This window comes from Scylla paramamosain, unplaced genomic scaffold, assembly GCF_035594125.1.
Source record: "Scylla paramamosain isolate STU-SP2022 unplaced genomic scaffold, ASM3559412v1 Contig22, whole genome shotgun sequence".
Lineage (NCBI taxonomy): Eukaryota > Metazoa > Arthropoda > Malacostraca > Decapoda > Portunidae > Scylla > Scylla paramamosain.
Window position 1 is genome coordinate 303,736 of NW_026973687.1, and position 18,765 is coordinate 322,500.

Genomic DNA, 18,765 nt, shown 5'->3' on the forward strand with positions numbered 1-18,765 from the left:
TGGGGAATGTGTGTCAAGACATCGGTTATTTGTTGTGGTGTGTTTGTCTTTTTTAGTCCTTGTGGTGCTGACTCTTGTCTCTCATGGTGTTGTACAGGTGCAGAACAGGCTGGCTACAAGACCCTTGGAGAGCTGTGCAAGGACACAACTTGGTGGATGGGGAATGAAGTGCACAATGCAATTTATGGAGTCATGGTGAGAGACGGAGACTGAGAGGTGCAAGAATAATTTATAGTATTTTGTGCTGCCATACACTGCTGCAAACTTTGCATTGTTGTGTGCAGGCATAGAGAGAGAGAGAGAGAGAGAGAGAGAGAGAGAGAGAGAGAGAGAGAGAGAGAGAGAGAGAGAGAGAGAGAGAGAGAGAGAGAGAGAATGAGACAGTGTGAGAGATAGAGAAGTTTTGGTGCTACTAGTGCTACTGTACCTTGTTCCTGCCACCTTTTTGTTGCTGTGTGCAGATGTAGTGAGAGAGAGAGAGAGAGAGAGAGAGAGAGAGAGAGAGAGAGAGAGAGAGAGAGAGAGAGAGAGAGTCAGTAGCATTAGCAGTGTTGTCCTAACCCTTGTATACTGTGCAGCTATGGAAGAAGGGAGGCACGGGGCCACTGACAGACTGCTGCAGACTCAACAACTTCTACACCTGGAGAATCTCAGACACAGGCTTCTATGTCCAGCACTATGCCAGCTCCCTCATCACTAATGTAAGCTGGAGGAAGAGGAGGAGGAGAGACACTATAAATTCCAAGAATGCTGTAATATATTGTCCTTAAGACCCCAAGACCTAAGAGAAAATTTATAGATGCATTGAAGGAAGACATGCTTGCACTAGGTGTGACTGAGGAAGGCTTTCTCTCTCCCAGGTTGTCTCCATGGACAGTCCCCTGGGAGCAATGCAGATCATCTATGAGCCAGATTCACTGAGTCACAAGTTCCACCCCAAGACAGCCAATGCCAGTCACTCCCTGTTTGTGGGTGTCTCCCCATCACACACTTGTGAATATCAGGCATCCAAGTCCCGGATAATGAAGTTCTATGGAGATAAATTTTTTGGCGGAGGCGTCGGCGGAGGAAACACTGGCATCCTCTTAGCATCATTCACCTCTGGATCTAATAGTAAGTTGTAGGGCTGGGCAGGATTCTATAAAACAGGTAATCGCAAATCTGATTACTTGCCCTGTTGGATTCGTGAGATTCGAACCTTCCATGAATCCTATGTACTCTTAAGTTCTTAACAAGCCCCAGGCACCCGAGATTCTTCCTATTGTCTGCCAGGCACGAGATTCGTTGGTGTTTGCAAGGGAATCCAACCACGGAGAGAATCCAGGATTCCCCTCCACCTGTTACAAACATCACGACTCTCTCCCTTTCGCTAGAATTTGCCGAGATGCAGACTGTGTTTCCCATGATGCTTACCAAGGATATATATATATATATATATATATATATATATATATATATATATATATATATATATATATGTGTGTGTGTGTGTGTGTGTGTGTGTGTGTGTGTGTATATATATATATATATATATATATATATATATATATATATATATATATATATATATATATATATATATATATATATATATATATATATATATATATATATATTATATGAAGAATTCCATGATATAAATATGCAATCATGAAAATACATGTGCAGTTATAGTTGAGTGAGACACACTTCAGCAAGGTGAAGGGCGCACACTATAAGTAACCATTCAGATTGCTATTACTTTCACTTTTTACTTTAAATGATACAAGGATGTTATAGTTATTCATACACATTTATGATAGATTTTCCATTTATTGACAAATAAGTACATTATTTCCAAATGTTTTCTTGATACATTAACATTATTTTTGGCATCATAATTGTTTTTGCTATTTTAAGAATAACAGTAAGAAAGTAGTAACAAAAGAGTCCTCCTCTACTAAAGTTTGGAAATGAGAAAAAAAAAAATCATATTGTTCCAGACATCACAGCGTATTTCCATTAATTAAAATACTTCTCTCCTTATCATAGTCAATAATTTCCTTAATATTGCATTGGATTTCATTACATTAATTTCCTTAATATTTCCTTACAATTACAATGGATACTAGATAAGCATATGATTACATCCATACATGATTTTGCATACAGATAACATTCAACTTAACATTTCATGTATTTGATGTTAACAAGTGGAAAATAAGAAAATATATACAATAAAATCATGTCCATCACAGAATGTATTATCACATCAGTTCCGTAAAAAAAAGGAAAAAAAAAAATCTATATCACAGAAAATAATTTAATTAGTACTACAGTATGACTAGTAGTATGACCACATAAAAGTTTCCATGAAAACAAAATGCATGCAATACTATAGAACAAAAAGGCATCTAGAAGGATATCACTTGGCACTGGTAGGAAGCGGCTCTTCACATGTTCTTATTAAGGAAGAGAATCATATTTATATTCCCTTCCTTAAGGCTGCTCTGCCTGTGGGAGATAAGCTCCCCTGCCTTGGAAAAGAGTCTTTCTGAGGGAACAGATGAGGCAGGAATGAATAAAAATTTCTTGGGGAAGAGGGTTTCGTGTTGCTTCCACCACGCCAGTGGATTGCTGTCCCTGCATAAATGAGGCTCCTCAAAGTATCTTCTCAGCTCAATAGAAGGGCCTGTGGATGGCTGAGGTGATGAACATGCCAGATTATGCATTTTCAAATCAAATTTACACCAGTGATTTTTTCTTTGGTTTTGTTGTGGCAGTTACTGGCTTTGGTACTGTAGTGACCAAACATATTGCTTGTTTTGGAATTGATAGCTCCACATAATCCCAAATGGGCACATTTCTGCCACGCTTGGCTGCCATCATGCAGAACCACTGTTTTTTATTAAATTCAGGGTATTTACAGAAAGTCCCTTAAAACAAAAGTAGACTACTCAACTTGAGATGCACGGCTTTGGGGAGACCTACATAAAAGCAGGATAGTTACTGAAATAAATTTTGGCTATTATTATGCAGGTAAAAAGTTGCTGTAAAACAGTGTTAGAAGTAACTATACATAATCATATTAGGTATGCATATACCCATGGAAACAACTACCATAGGTTCCCCCCCATCAGTCCTCAGCCTTGACTGATAGCTCTGCCCACGTCATGTCCTATATGTATGCCATGGTATGACGTTACATGAAATTGGCGTATCAGTTCCAACGAAAGAGATGGTGACTTTAGCAACACTATAAGCTTCGACATGTCGCTAGCGTACACAAGTAAATTTCATAACTAGTCCCTCAGACCTCATTGTTTATATGCTCCAAAAGCATGATTAATAACATCATACAGACTATACTCGTATTAATGAACAAATCAGTTTATTCTTACGTTGTTCTCCATAACTATTTTTACTCACGAATTAAGAGACCTCGTATGAGGACTGGATTCTACACCAGATTCTAGAATCCTGACGCAGTAATTGGATTTGTATCGCTTCTCAGGATTTTACAGATTCGGATCCAGTAATCATCTCCCGCCCAGCCCTAGTGAGTTGGGTGTTTGTTGTGAGAACTTTTGTTATGTATTCATATGTAGTGTCTATGATATCCATGCTCTGACATAAGAAAAGGTGTGATGGACTCTTCCTCTCCTCCTGTTCCTGTTATTTTCACTTGCATAGAACCAGAATGGCTTCTAGAGAGGAGCATGAAGACACCTCAGAAAATAGATTAAACTTTGGGCTTGATAAAATTACCGAAGCTTACTCAAATAAAATGTGCCATTACAAAGTGATAGTTATATGGTCACCCTAATATACCCCAGGAGCTCAGGCACAGCACAGCTGACTACATCTGATCCCTAAACACTTGACACTTGCATTCCCCCACAGTGGCACCTCTCATGACCTTCAGTAACGCTGGCACTTACCCAGCACTCTACGGCTCCACACACTTTGAGGGTCTCACGTTCCACAACTTCCGTGACACCGACTGCGGGCGAGGCACTGCTCTCATGGTGAACCCTCAGTCAGAGGACGCCAACCACCCCACGTTTGTCAAGTGTCTCTTGTTCCTCAACACACCACAGGAGAACTACATGTACATTCCTAGGCCCAACTTGAGCAGCATTGATCCGTCAGAGTGTGTGGATACGGACTGTGATGGACTAAAGAAGGTGGTGGTGACGGATGTTGATGGATCTCTGCTGGGTTAGTGTGGATTTACATGTGTGTGTGTTAATATAGTTTTGGTATACTGGATTTGAACTACACTGTTCTTTATGTATATCATTCTAGTTTAGCCAATGGACACTCTATGTATCTATCATCTCCAGTACATTCCAAGTATCTGTATTTCTATGTAGTGAAGCTGATCTCTATCTCAGCTATTTCTTATATCCTCTTAAGTATCTAGAATCCCTTTGTTACTGGAATAACATCTCTTTTTTTATCCATTTTTCCTTATACATCCACCTCTCTCTCTCTCTCTCTCTCTCTCTCTCTCTCTCTCTCTCTCTCTCTCTCTCTCTCTCTCTCTCTCTCTCTCTCTCTCTCTCTGCAGGTGAAAAGGATGCCACAGTAATCTCTCAGGCTGACTGGGAGTGGGACGGAGATCCTCGGAGGGGCATTGGAGATTACCGCATTCCTCTTCCAATCAGACAGAATCCTGACGGATCCCAGATTGAGGCAGCTGACAAGTTTCCGAATAAAGGTACAGTGTGTGTGTGTGTGTGTGTGTGTGTGTGTGTGTGTGTATGTGCATATTTACCTAGCTGTATTTACCTAGTTGTATTGTACAGGATACGAGCTAAAGCTCATTTGAGGGCGTCAGGACCATAGAGACTCAAGTGCCATTTTTTTTTAAATTGAGAAAACTGTATCTAAAGTTTATCAACAATAACACCACTTCTAAGAAAGATATACATTTCAACTAAGTTTCAGATAAAAACCCTGGTCTTCAAAATTTTTTTACCTAAAATTTAAAAAAATCATAAGTTGCATATGCACACTGGCATGTAAAATATAACTCCTCCCTTTAAGTTTGTGTATATATTTTTGCATGACCTGGAATTTGAACCTTAATGAAATGTTTTACCTGAAGTAAATAATGAAATTATTAACATCTTCCTGATATCACAAGAAAAAATAAAATAGTATGACAATAGTAATAATAATAATAACAGTAATAATAATAATAATAATAATAATAATAATAATAATAATAATAATAAATAATAAATAATAAATAATAATAATAATAAAAGTATAATAGACTCAGAGTTTTGAAAAAATAGTAAATACTAGTATTGGTACTGCAGTACATTAGTTACTTAAAAGAAAGCAACAAATTGAAGGGTGAATGAATGTTATGTTAGAGGAAGTCATGAGTTAGTAATAATAGTGAGACAAAGGATTAACAGGTGGCACTGGTTAGTCACAGGTAAAGATTGGGTATGAAGGAGGTTTGGGCAGGACTGTGTGAGGAAGCGTGAGGAGGGGTAGTAAGCAGTGCAGTGATTGACTCCGGGTGACGTGTTTCTTCTGGAGAAAAACACTGATTGAGCAAGAGATGGTTATGCACTGTGCATCACACACTCCCACTGGCTGGCTCCCTCTCGCTGGGCTTGAGCCTGGCTGGTCTTGAATGAATGCACCCCTTAGTTCAACCAGCCCACACAACACTTGAATCCCATATCAATAAGTTGTTGTGACTCCATTTGCTACTTCAGGACCTTCAACCATATGGAAGCTGAAAAACAGTGTTGCAAATGTCATAGCTGGACAGAGGAAGAGTTGCTAATTCTTTTGATGTATGTAACTCCATATTTGGGGAGGTGATGCTTGAGCCCCTATGGTCCTGTGTCATTTGACCTGTCTCCATAGCTGCAGTTATCCAGTTTCTCTTTAAATTTGCTTACACTAGCAACTGTAAAACTATTACAGCTTAAACTATTCCAGAGATCAGTGCTTTGGTATAGGAAACTATATTTCTTGATGTCACTGAGACATTTACTCTTCTTAATCTTTTTGTATGTCCTCTTCTACATCTTGTTCCCTTATTTACATGTATGTCCAAAACTTGTCGGTCTAACTTTTCCATACTGTTTATTGATTTGCACACTGTTATTAAGTCTCCCCTTTCTCTTCTCTCTTCCAGTGTTATTAATCTCATTCTTACAGTCACTCCTCATAAGTCTTTTCCTTCAATTCTGGCACCATCTTTGCTGCTGTCCTCTGCATTCTTTCCAGTTTCCTCAGTTGCTGCAGCGTACTCTAACTCAGGGCATAATCATGGTTGTAATTATTTTTTTCGTCATATTCATGTCCATGTAGGTAAAAGCCACTCTAATGTTACTAAAAATCCTCTATGCGTGGCCAAAATTCCCACATGTGCTTCTCTGGTGACAGTGTGTCCTGGATAATCACCCACAAATCCTTTTCCTTATTACTTTTCTTTATCATATCTTCCCCCTTTTTATAGTTCTATGTAGGTCACCTTGTACTTTTCCTGTGTGTGTGTGTGTGTGTGTGTGTGTGTGTGTGTGTGTGTGAGTGTGTATGTGTGTGTGTGTGTGTGTGTGTGTGTCAGATATCCACACAGCTCTACAACACACACTTGCATGCACACTGCACCCAAACCAGGCACTTAAGAAACTAAAGACTTATTGTTGTTTGAGATCCCTTAACACTCCCCATACTCTCCTTTTGTCTCATCCCACAGGCATTGTCCGTGATACTTCCTGTGCTGTGGTTCCATCGTGGCAGGCATGGAAGTGCTTCTCGCTGCGTTGCCGCCTCATGATCATTGAGAGCATAGACACAGACACAGAGGTGCGGCGCCTCTCCCCCATCGCCCTCATTGCCAACCCTGGTGAGCAATACAAGTCACCTTCTCCTCTTGTCCCCATAAATCTGTCGATGTGCCAGACTTTTATCTTGTTCCTTTAAATCTATTTACCAGATTGTCAATTCCACTTGGGATTTTTTGTAAGTGTCATTAATGCCGCCTCCTCCTCCTCCTCCTCCTCCTCCTCCTCCTCCTCCTCCTCTCCAGGCCCCAGTGGGTACGTGGACCTCCTCCTCCTCTTCCTCCTATACACGCCATGGTTCAGACATATTTTTGTACATGCGTTTATCTTATATTATTTTATTTTACTTTATTTTTTTGTTTAATTTCTATCCAGGCTCGTGTACTCGATGCCTCAGCTCACGAGGTTCACATTCACGCGCACGAGGCGGAGTGAGGTAGAGGTTCATGAAGCTTCGAGTCATTTTGTACTGGAATGCGCCGTTAGTTTCAGTTATGAGTCATTATTGCAGTAATATTGCACGTAGCTTCCTTCATCTGAATATATGCACAGTTTCTTCTCATTCCTGTGGTGTTTTCAGAATCGTTATATTCATTCTTTCTTTCACTAATTCTTTCATTCATTTGTTCTTTTTATATATATTTTTTTTTCAATATTCTGTACGTTCATATATTATTTCATTCTTTCTTTTGCTCGTTTGTTCGTTCATTCATTCATTTATTTATTATTTCGTTTGTTCATTCACTGATTCATTCGTTGGCTTTCTTTTCATTATTTCTTACGTTCGTTCACTATTTCATTCTTTCGTTCGTTCGTTCATGCATTTATTCTTTCATTCATTCACTGTGGCACATTAAAATCAGTAGATCCTTTTGTTCGTTCGTTCATTCAGTCTTTTCCTTTCTTTCATATATTATTTCATTTACTCGTTTCTTTGCCGTAGTTTATGTCAGCATTATAATGATGCAGTAAAGAAAGACAGGTAAAAAAAAAAATAGATTCTCGTAATAAAAGAATTTTCTCAATTTATGTGTTGATGCCCCGCTACATTAGAAAATAAAACAATAAAAAAAAAGGAAAACAAAAGCTGGAGTGAAAGGAAATTAGACATACTAATTACGAAATAAAAAGTATGAAGCGAAAATACAAAAAAAAAAAAGAGAGAGAGAGAGAGAGAGAGAGAGAGAGAGAGAGAGAGAGAGAGAGAGAGAGAGAGAGAGAGAGAGAGAGAGAGAGTATGTGTGTGTGTGTGTGTGTGTGTGTGTGTTCATTTTATTCTTGAGTACCTGAGTGTTCCGCATGTGGTTCCTGCATCTTTCGTCAACCCCTGGCTGAGAACACCTGCACAGAGCATTACCTGGGACACCTGAGTCAAAGATAGTGGAGTAGAGAGAGAGAGAGAGAGAGAGAGAGAGAGAGAGAGAGAGAGAGAGAGAGAGAGAGAGAGAGAGAGAGAGAGAAACAAAAGCTGGAGTGAAAGAAAAATTAGGTATACTAATTACAGAATAAAAACTATGAAGCGAAAATACAAAAAAGAGGAGAGAGAGAGAGAGAGAGAGAGAGAGAGAGAGTGCGTGTGTGTGTTCTTGAATACCTGAGTGTTCTGCATGTGGTTCCTGCATCTTTCGTCATCGCCTGGCTGATAGCACCTGCGCAGAGCATTACCTGGGACACCTGAGTCAAAAATAGTGGAGTAGAGAGAGAGAGAGAGAGAGAGAGAGAGAGAGAGAGAGAGAGAGAGAATACTGCATATCGTTTCAGTGCAAACAACACACTCTGTATAACATTACCAAGTGACTTAAAGAATAACAAGACAAACCTGTATTGCGAGAGGGAAAAAAAATAATAATACGTAGAGAAAATACACGAGAAGAGATTTCTACATTGTTAAAAGGAGAAAAACTTGAGAGCCCTGCTGATCATCTCTGTGGCTGTTGAAAATACTTGTGGTGAGAGAGCGGAGTTTGTTGTCGTTTCTGTATGCAAGCCATGACCATTATCCAAAAGACTTAACGTAATATGACAAAAATATATTTCTCGCACGAACCAATCCTAATAATACGCTAACCAATCAAACCTGTATACTTCGCATAAGTCGTCAGTGTACAGGTATCTTATAAACAATTACTCGTATATGTAGGTACTCATTGTATATAATTGCTCATATATCAATAGTTCATCACTAGTGTATTGTATTTATGAGGGCCTGTCTGGTTTTATGCATTGTAGCTATAACGTGTCATTAGCATTGTTGTTGTTGTTGTTGTTGTTGTTGTTAGTACAGTAGTAGTAGTAGTAGTAGTACCACCACCACCACCACCACCACCACCAGTAGTAGTAATTCAAGATCTGCATGCAAGGATAATCTTACACATCCAAAACTCAAGCAGACAGCGCGAATTTTTAGGACTTAAAGTTCATGTATCTTCCCCCTTAATTCGATATAATATTATGTAAGCAAAAAAAAAATAAATAAAAATAAATAAATAAATAAATAAAAATACTAATAATAGTAATAATAATAATAATAATAATAATAATAATAATAATAATAATAATAATATATGTATAGGGAAAAAAAAACTATGCATACAAATACACTAGAATGATAAAACGATAGGACTAAATAATGGAAACTTGCGTCGCATCTACACTACATTCCAAAGGCTTTTTAAAAGTTGAAGGCAGACGAGTTTTTCTTTGGTTCTAGTTTTCTTGGTTCTAGTGACAGATTAACAGGATTCGTACATTGTAATTAACAGAAGAAACAGTATTGAGGAACCCGACTAATCATCTGTGTGACCTTTGAAAACAGTCGTGGTGAGAGAGCAAAGTGTTTCGGATTAAGGGCCATAGCCTACTCAACCCCGTCAAAACTCAACTCGTCAAAGCATCCCCTCTCCCTTGCACTCTACTCATCTATACCTTTAGCCTTTCACCCTTCACTGCTGCGTCCCCCCTCTCTCCACTCCTAGCAATGCACTATGAATGGCCGCCAAAGGATTTTTACCATCTCGATCTGAATGATAGATGGTCTTCCCCTACTCGTGTTATATATATACAGGATTTCTCCAAAATTCCCTTAGTGCTTCCTGGTCTTCACTACGCCTTGCTTTCCGTGTCGTGCCGTGGAATCTTTGAGTGATAACTTTGCTGTTTTTCTGTTTATTTTCTACCCTAATTATTCTTGTAATATTACTTATTTCACTTTTATTTTTCCCAAACATCAGATAAGTAAATTTTTTCCCCGAAGGACTAAACACACACACACACACACACAAACACACACACGAGCGGTGATGGTCTGCAAGGGCGGTGTTGATGGTGGTGGTGGTGATGACAGTAAATGGTGCAGGAAAGTAAAATTAGGATGGCGTTTGCAACAAAACCAGACAAACCCACCTTAAGGAGCAAGGCCACACTACTATTTACATGTCTGGGTGGGGAGGAGGAGGAGGAGGAGGAGAGACTGCAAAAGAATAAGAGGAACTCGTTTTAATGAAGGAGAGCACATGAGTTACGTATCTGTCCATTAAGAGGAGGAGGAGGAGGAGGAGGAGCACCATAATCATCACCACCACCTCTATCTCTCCCACTACCACCACCACCAGCACCACTACCAGCAGTATAAATAGAATAATTTGTAAACCCCACTCGGAAACTTGTGTCTCTTTTCCATTTCCTCCCTCACTTGCTCCTTCCTCCCCCTCCTGCTGCTTCTCCTTCTCCTCCTCTTGCTGCGTCCCCTGAGGATGCAACATTCATGAGTCCACGCGCGGTGACCAGGGCGGGAGGCTTAATCGCTAAATGGTAACCTTGCACTGTCCATCTGGCTTAGTGCTGGCAGTGTGAATTTGGTGTCTTCCTGCACCCTGCCCGGCCCTTCCTCATCCTCTTCCTTGATCATTCCTGTTCCTCCTTCATTTACTCCTTTCCTCCTCCCCATATTTAGTGTTTCCCATTTCTTCTTTTTTTTTTTCCTTAATTCGTTCCTCATCCTCTCCCTTTCATCACTCCTATCTTTCCTTTATTTACTCCTTTTCCCCTTCTCATATTTACTGTTCCTCTTCCTTCCTTTTTCACTCCTCCTTTCTTCCTACATTCGTTCCTGGTTCTCTCCCTTTAATCACTCTTACCCTTTTTCCATTTACTCCTTCCTCCATTCTCATACTGTTTCCACCATTCCCTTTTTCATTCCTTCTTTTCTCTTCCTTCATTAGTCTCATCTGATCTCTTTTTTCATTGCTTCTTTCTCTTCCTCTTTCACTCATTCCTGCTTTCTTTCACGCCTCTTCTTCCCCACTATCCTTTATTCCTCTTCTCTTCAGTTTATTTTACTTCCCCCTATGCCCGATGCCTCTTATCACTTTGTCACCATAGGGACTCCCATGTTTTTGTTTCCCATTAGTCCCTTAACTCGTATTCCTCGTCCTCCTTCCCCTCCTCCTCCTCCTTTTTCTCTTTTTCCTTCTGTTTTTAGTGCCCTCCTTTTTTACTTCTGTTTGTTTATTTTCCTATTCTTTCCTCCTCTACAAATTCTCTCTCTCTCTCTCTCTCTCTCTCTCTCTCTCTCTCTCTCTCTCTCTCTCTCTCTCTCTCTCTCTCTCTCTCTCTCTCTCCGTCGATTTTCCAGGAAGCAGACAGAAGCAAGGACTGCTAACATGCCGCAAACCATTAAACGTTGATGGGAACATGAATGCTGATCTGACCCATGGATTTCTGAGCCCTGTGCAACTCAATTCTCAGAGACCTGGTACACACTGCTCCCTCGACACCACCTGGAACGAAAGGAAGCATCATATTTGAGCGCATCACCCCGTGTCAGGCTCCGTGCGGCTCTGACAGGGTGCAAAAATAGCAAGAGGTCTAAGCTATGTGTTAATATTTCTGGACTCGGTTGATTTATCCTTGTAAAAACTGCGGCCACTAATCGAGCCGACCGAGGGACTGTGAAGGGAGAGGCTGTCACTTCGGGTTCCGTTATTTCGGCCCCTCTTTTATTATTCCTTCAATTTGTGGAATGCAAGGTGGTTTACGTCTCTCTTCACCTTATTGAAAGATTAGCTGATCGTGAGAAAAGCGTATCGTTCTTATACTGTACGAGTATATTCGAATGGCAAAGTAACCTCTCTCTCTCTCTCTCTGCTCGCGGGTAATATAACGCTGCCGCTGCTTTATGGTCCTCGCGGCCTAAGTTTACCGGCCGCGAGGATAACTTACGGCCGACTAAGGCGCGTCCCTCGGAGGCTGCGGGACTGTAGGGGCTGGAGGGACGCGTGAGGGGGAGAGATGGTGTCACGAAGGGAGAGTGGATGATATGTGTGTATAGGAAGGGAGGAGATGTATGAGAAGATGTGATGTAATGGGAGAAAGGAGGAGAATATGAAGGGAAGACTGTCGATACGGGAATGAGTTGATGAAAAGCGTCTAGAGAAAGGGATAAATGAAGGGAAGAGGCGATAAAAGCGTGTAATAGTAAAGAAAATGAGAAGGGGAAGGTTAGAGAACGTAGGAAGGATTGAAGGAAAGTGAAAGCTTGCAAAGAAAACTGGAAAAATGAGGGAAATGTGTTAAGAAGGAGGTAACGGTAAGGGAAGAAAAAAAAAAAAGAAAATTATGTAACGAAAAAGGAGCGATGGTAATAATAATAATAATAATAAAAAAAAAAAAAACATAGGGAAAGATTTGACTTTACTTAGCACTGCAGGTAAGGCTTGTGGCGGTGACTGGACAGAAAGCTTCATTGATACTTGCAGAAACTCCCAATTTCTTATCAGTATACAAAATCTTGGTTTCCGCTATGAGTATCAAGCGTTATGAAGCGTATACAGTGAACATATAAAACAAAAACACACACACCTGTCAACACACTTTATGAAAAAAAAAAAATCTTCCACATTTTGAAAGACCAAAGAGAGAGAAAGACAAAGGCAGAACACCGGGAACATAAATGGGAGAACAATAAAAAAAAAAAAAACAGAGACAACGAACACAACAGTTTTAGAGCAGAAAACACAAAAACCTAAACTGATACATCTTTTATGGGAACTTTGCAGCAGCCGCAGCCTTCCCCGGCAGCTGCACCATCCCAGGCAGGCAGGTCGGTGCGGCCACGGGAACTATGCCACAAAATCTTAAAAGAACATAAGGCAAGATGCAAGAAGCCAGTACAGCAGCACATGGCAGCCCCTTTATAAAAATGTATTTATCCTTATCAGTCTATATTCTCTATCCATAGATTTATCTAATATTCTTTTAAAGTTTCCCATTGATTCTGCTCTAACGACCTGACCATTGAGTTTATTCCATTCACTTGTCACTTTACTGGTACTGCATTTGAAAACCAACCCCTTCGCGTATTTAAGAACCAATTCTCTTTTACCTGAAGTTCAAGCAAATGACATCATAAGTGCCTCCATTATCTACTGCTTCAGGAGTCTTCTAAAATCTCCTGCGTGTCCCCTCCCACAGTAAGGCCATACTTTGATTCTTCAGTTAAGCATTGTTTATCTAAACGATCCCTTATTTTCCCTACATTGAAAGCCCCGAGAAACTGACCTACAATTGAAGTCACATTGACCGAACGATGCTTTGACATTAACATTTTATCTACGTTCCCAAAAACAGGTATTCCATTACGCTGTCTTAAGACTAAGGCACCTCTAAATCTTCCAATTTCCTAGAGCTGGTATACTCCAGTATTTTTCTTTCCAATATAAGCTAAAATATTGGGAATTGAAAATACGTTAACACCAGATATAGTTTCAGTTATTGTAATTTTTCAATACTGATATAATGACAGGGTGTGTGTGTGTGTGTGTGTGTGTGTGTGTGTGTGTGTGCGTGTAAGAGAGGCAGGCTGCATGCATTGTATTAACGTGTGCATTGCGGGTTTGGGGAGTGACTAATATTGGCAAGAGGTGATCAATGGTGGTGTGGAGGCCTGTGGGGGCGCGGCCACCTGAGGAGAGCCGCCAGGTTATGTGCTTAAAGGTGCCTGGCGGGGTGGGGCGGGGCGGGGTGGGGCGGGACAGGATGACGCTGAGTGACCGCAGCGAGGTATGAAGTGGGAGTTTATAGTTTGGTGACAGAGAAAGGGGTTATTAGTAGATGAAATACCCGGTGCAAGAACGTAAAAGTAGCCTTGTTGATGACAGGAAATACAAAGGATAAAGGAGGTTACAATGAGACAGGAAGAGATGGCTGGCTGTGATAGAACAGTGCTGGTGTGTGGAGGGTGGAGGTCAGATCAAAGGGTACAGTGGCATTGCGGTGCTGGTCGGAAAATGGAACGGCTGGGACAGGAGACGGAATTTCAGATGAGAGGGGACACGTCGAATGGGACAGGAGATAAGGAGGAAGAAGCAAGAGGGAATGGAGGTCAGGCCAGATGAGAGACAGTGAGACGACCAATGTATCAGGCACTCCAGTCATCAACTCTCATGAAATTAAGACGATTGATTTCCAGACTAGAATTTTGATTTACTGATCCTCAATCTCTGATCCGGTACTCAGTCATGGATATTAGAATAACGAGGCAAGAAAGTTCACATGTTTAATGCCAGGTAAACGAATGACAACCTACGCAGGAAAACTTGAAGAAAAGGTCTTTTTCATTTCATTATTTTATTTAGAGGCACATGCATGACCAACATGACTGCAACATTTAATTCCATGGTGCTGAACGCTTTGTTAAATCCTAAGTCTTCTAATATGATGAAAATCTGTCAGTTGTCAGGTTTTATAAGTGTTTTTTCTCTGATTCTCCTCTTTTTATTTACCTCCTTCCAGCTCGTCAGACTCTTCCTTCTAAAGATTCGGACAACTTTTTGTTTGATTTCAGTGATTTTCGTGATGGATTCCAATCATTATTGTCTCCCAGTTGTTATTGTTTTTTTATCATTCACATTCTCCAGGCCGATGGAAAGCTGGTACCAATCATTTCATTGATTGATAAAAATACAGATCTCGTGCAAAGAAAAAAAAAGTCAGTATCATTTTGTTTCGTGCATAGATAAATACACACAAAGAAACTCAGAACAGCGGACAAAATGTTTACAACTGTTCGTGTCCACTGTTGGAGCTGAATGGCAAAGAATGTCACATAAATAGTTGCAAGGGAAGATCAGCTTAGGAAATATCATGTGTCTCTCTCTCTCTCTCTCTCTCTCTCTCTCTCTCTCTCTCTCTCTCTCTCTCTCTCTCTCTCTCTCTCTCTCTGTCTCTCTACATTACCACAGCCACAGGGATTCTTAACCACAACACAGTCTCATCTATCCTTCATCACTACTGTTACGTCCCTTTGGCATCACCTCAAGAGAAATAAACAAGATTTTTTTTTTTTCGCCTACATTCGAGTCACCTACTATTTATATTTTAACTTCCCTATCTTTTTTATTTCTTTGGAAGACTTTGTTCTCCTCAAAAGAAACACAGTCACTGAACATCAAATAAATAATTTTTCCTGAAGGTATATTCCCCCCCACTCCACACACTATAAGAAGTAACACAACAGGTCCTACACAAATAAAGTAAATGTACGGCGATAAATCGTGTGAGAGAAACAAATAAATGATGATGATGAGAGGAGAAGTCCAAACACAAACTTATTATGGGTAGTAAGATGGTGGTAGCCTCTGGGCCTCCAAGACTAACTGTGTGTGTGTGTGTGTGTACACTGGAAACACACTGGTATTTTCTTGGAAGTGATCTGTCCTCTCCCAATCCCCCCCCTTTTCTCTCTCTCTCTCTCTCTCTCTCTCTCTCTCTCTCTCTCTCTCTCTCTCTCTCTCTCTCTCTCTCTCTCTCTCTCTCTCTCAGACTAACCTAAATTAAGATTATTGGAAAACTTGCTAAACAACCTGAAAGGCAGCAAACAGCCACTCTTTGCATTTTCTTGAGCTCGGTCTTTCGTTCATCCCGTCCCCGCGCCACGAAGACAGACAGAAGCGAAAGACAACTAGACCACTGGAGAAAAAGATAATGTGGTATAATGCAAGACACCAAAAGACAACATGAATACAGGATGTGGGACAGGCGCTGCGACACCCCCTTTAGGGCATTAATATACATACAAAAGAGAGAAAACTTTGCATGTACCATTGACTATGCAACGATACGACAGCGCACTGAGAAAACACCCGCAGGAAAGCAAAGGCAAGACAGCACGCAAGGACGAAAATACAGCAGGGTATATAAAGTAAAATAGAGGAATTATCGTAACATCAGTACGTGTAACTATAAGAATATACGAAAACGCACTAAGTAACCTGGCCATCACCAAACACAACCGCTATACGACAGAAAAAGATGTGCAATAGGAATCAGAGTACTATGGAAATAAAGGCAGATGAATAAAGTGATGACCAATGAAACTTCCCTCTGGTGTCAGTCTTAAAATTGACGATGTAAATTCCTCCAGATGGTTTCTGCACAAGAGAGAGACCATATTTTGCATGTTTGTATTTTTGTTGTTTGTATATTCCCTTTCAGGTTAAACGCTCAAGGTCATTTCATGCAACACCAACAAAAAAAAAACAAAAAAAAAACGCAGTGTTAGTTAAAAATCTGACTGAATTATTCCTACTTAATTTCAATGTAAACTTTCCGCAGCTCTCCTTGTTACAGCAGCCATAGCGTTCTTGCTCAGTTTCCCTCCTTGATCATTAGTGAAGGAAGCACACTTGTTGCCCTCCATGTTCCTCAACTGACTTTTTTTTTCTGTGGAAACAAACTTCGACAAGAGTATTTGCGATGTACAAGCGGCCTTTTTGGTGTAGCTTCAATGTAGGTATCGGTGCAATTTCCTTTTTTATCTTTTGCTTCTTTCTTATTCCCCACCATTCACATTTCCCTGTTTGTGTGTGTGTGTGTGTGTGTGTGTGTGTGTGTGTGTGTGTGTGTGTGTGTGTGTGTGTGTGTGTGTGTGTGTGTGTGTGTGTGTGTGTGTGTGTGTGCCGTGGCTGCGGTTAATTTGTTTATAATTTTTCTCTTCCTATAATTTTCGCCATTCTTTTATTTCCCATTCCTCCCTTCATTTCTTTTCTCATCTCTTCCTGGCTTCTTGGATCGCGTATGTATATATGTGTGTGTGTGTGTGTATGTGTCGAACTTTAAACTTATACGGAAGATACAGACGGTATGCGCTATCAGATAAAAAAAAAAAAAAAAAAAAAAAAAAAACAATAAATAGAAAACAACACGCCAAAATCCAGATACAGCTTTGGATATCCAGTCAAAGCAAACCACAATAATTCTCTTCTCACTGTCCTTCTGCTGCCGGCACCTCCTACACCTAGCGCCACCTTCTTATGTCCCTCACTTAACATTAGCATCATCGTCCTTCCTCCGCAGGCTCATAACACATAACAGAGCGAGGGCATTAATCAAGCCAATCCCTCTCAGTGTGACAACTCGATAATTACCTCACCATAAACCCCATTAAGTCTCTGCAGCTGCTGATAATTAGCTTTCGATAATTAGTTTCACACCCAACCAATTCATTAAAGAAAATGGGGTGATGGGGATCGGGAAAGAGGTAGGCGGGAAGCGGGAGGAAGAGAGAGAGAGAGAGAGAGAGAGGAACAGGGGGGCCAGAGAGAGGGAAAGAGAAAGCGTAGGGCGGGGAGGAAAGCTATATAAGCATTTGACAAGGTACCCCATCAAAGGCTCCTGAGAAAGGTTAGGGCACACGGGATAGATGGGAAGGTGTTAGGCTGGATAGAGTCATGGCTTAGTGACAGGCGGCAGAGAGTGGTAATAAACGGCTCGAAATCCGAGTGGGGTCATGTAATTAGTGGGGTGCCACAGGGATCAGTATTAGGGCCATTGTTATTTCTAATGTATATCAATGACTTGGATAGTGGAATTAGTAGTGATGTTAGTAAATTTGCAGATGACACAAAGATAGGTAGATTAATTAGGTCAGAATCGGATGCCATCGCCTTGCAGGCAGACTTAGATAGAATGAATGAATGGACGGATAGATGGCAAATGCAATTTAATATCAATAAATGCAAAGTGCTTAGCGTAGGTATAGGAAACCCACACAATAGGTACACATTAGACAACCAAACTCTGGTAGGTACAGGGTACGAGAAAGATTTAGGAGTTATAGTTAGCTCTGAACTCCGTCTAGGGAAGCAATGCATAGAAGCCAGAAACAAGGCAAATAGGGTACTAGGATTTATTTTTAGGAGTGTTAAAAGTAGAAGGCCGGGAGTAATATTAAAGTTATACTTGGCGCTGGTCAGACCTCATCTAGACTACGCGGTGCAGTTCTGGTCCCCACATTACAGGAAAGATATAGGTCTATTAGAATCAGTACAGAGGAGAATGACTAAAAGGATACAGGGGATGAGGAGTATTCCTTACGAGGCGAGGTTGAAGCTGTTACATTTACATTCTCTAGAGAGACGTAGGTTAAGAGGGGACCTGATAGAAGTCTTTAAGTGGTATAAGGGTTATAACAAGGGAGATGTAAGAAAAATTCTTAGGATCAGCAACCAGGGTAGAACAAGAAATAACGGGTTCAAGCTTGAAAAATTTAGGTTTAGGAAGGAGATAGGGAAAAATTGGTTCTCAAATAGAGTAGTAGACGAGTGGAACGGACTCAGTAATCATGTAGTTAGTGCTAGGACACTAGAGAGCTTTAAGAGAAGATTAGACAAGTTTATGGATGGGGATAACAGATGGAAATAGGTAGGTGTGTTTCATACAGGGACTGCCACGTGTAAGCCTGGTCGCTTCTTGCAGCTTCCCTTATTTCTTATGTTCTTATGTTCTTATATTTGCTCGCATCATCAATGTTATTAAGCAACCTCTTTTTAGCCTGTAATTAACAGTCACTCGAGGGGCGGTTCCAGTATTTCCAGCATGATTACTCCCCTTCCTCCTCCTCTCCGTTTGCCCTCCTCCTCCTCCTCCTCCTCCTCATTTAGCTACTGGTGATGGAAAGGGTAAAGAG

General features: G+C 40.6%; 1 protein-coding gene across 5 annotated transcripts in view; it reads left to right on the forward strand.

Moving 5' to 3' along the window:
* LOC135097491 (fibrocystin-L-like) overlaps positions 1-18,765 on the forward strand; it is a 54,260-nt gene that overhangs the window by 29,857 nt on the left and 5,638 nt on the right. For 2 of the 5 annotated variants that reach the window (XM_063999437.1, XM_063999440.1), the window contains 7 exons: positions 98-195; positions 579-701; positions 861-1,113; positions 3,883-4,200; positions 4,553-4,702; positions 6,713-6,862; positions 7,046-8,501. In XM_063999437.1, the coding sequence (XP_063855507.1) occupies positions 98-195; positions 579-701; positions 861-1,113; positions 3,883-4,200; positions 4,553-4,702; positions 6,713-6,862; positions 7,046-7,164 (1,211 nt within the window). In that variant the 3' untranslated portion in view covers positions 7,165-8,501. Of the gene's footprint in view, positions 1-97; positions 196-578; positions 702-860; positions 1,114-3,882; positions 4,201-4,552; positions 4,703-6,712; positions 6,863-7,045; positions 8,503-12,856 lie in introns of those variants that run through there. The other 3 variants (XM_063999438.1, XM_063999441.1, XM_063999439.1) reach the window with 3 other exon arrangements.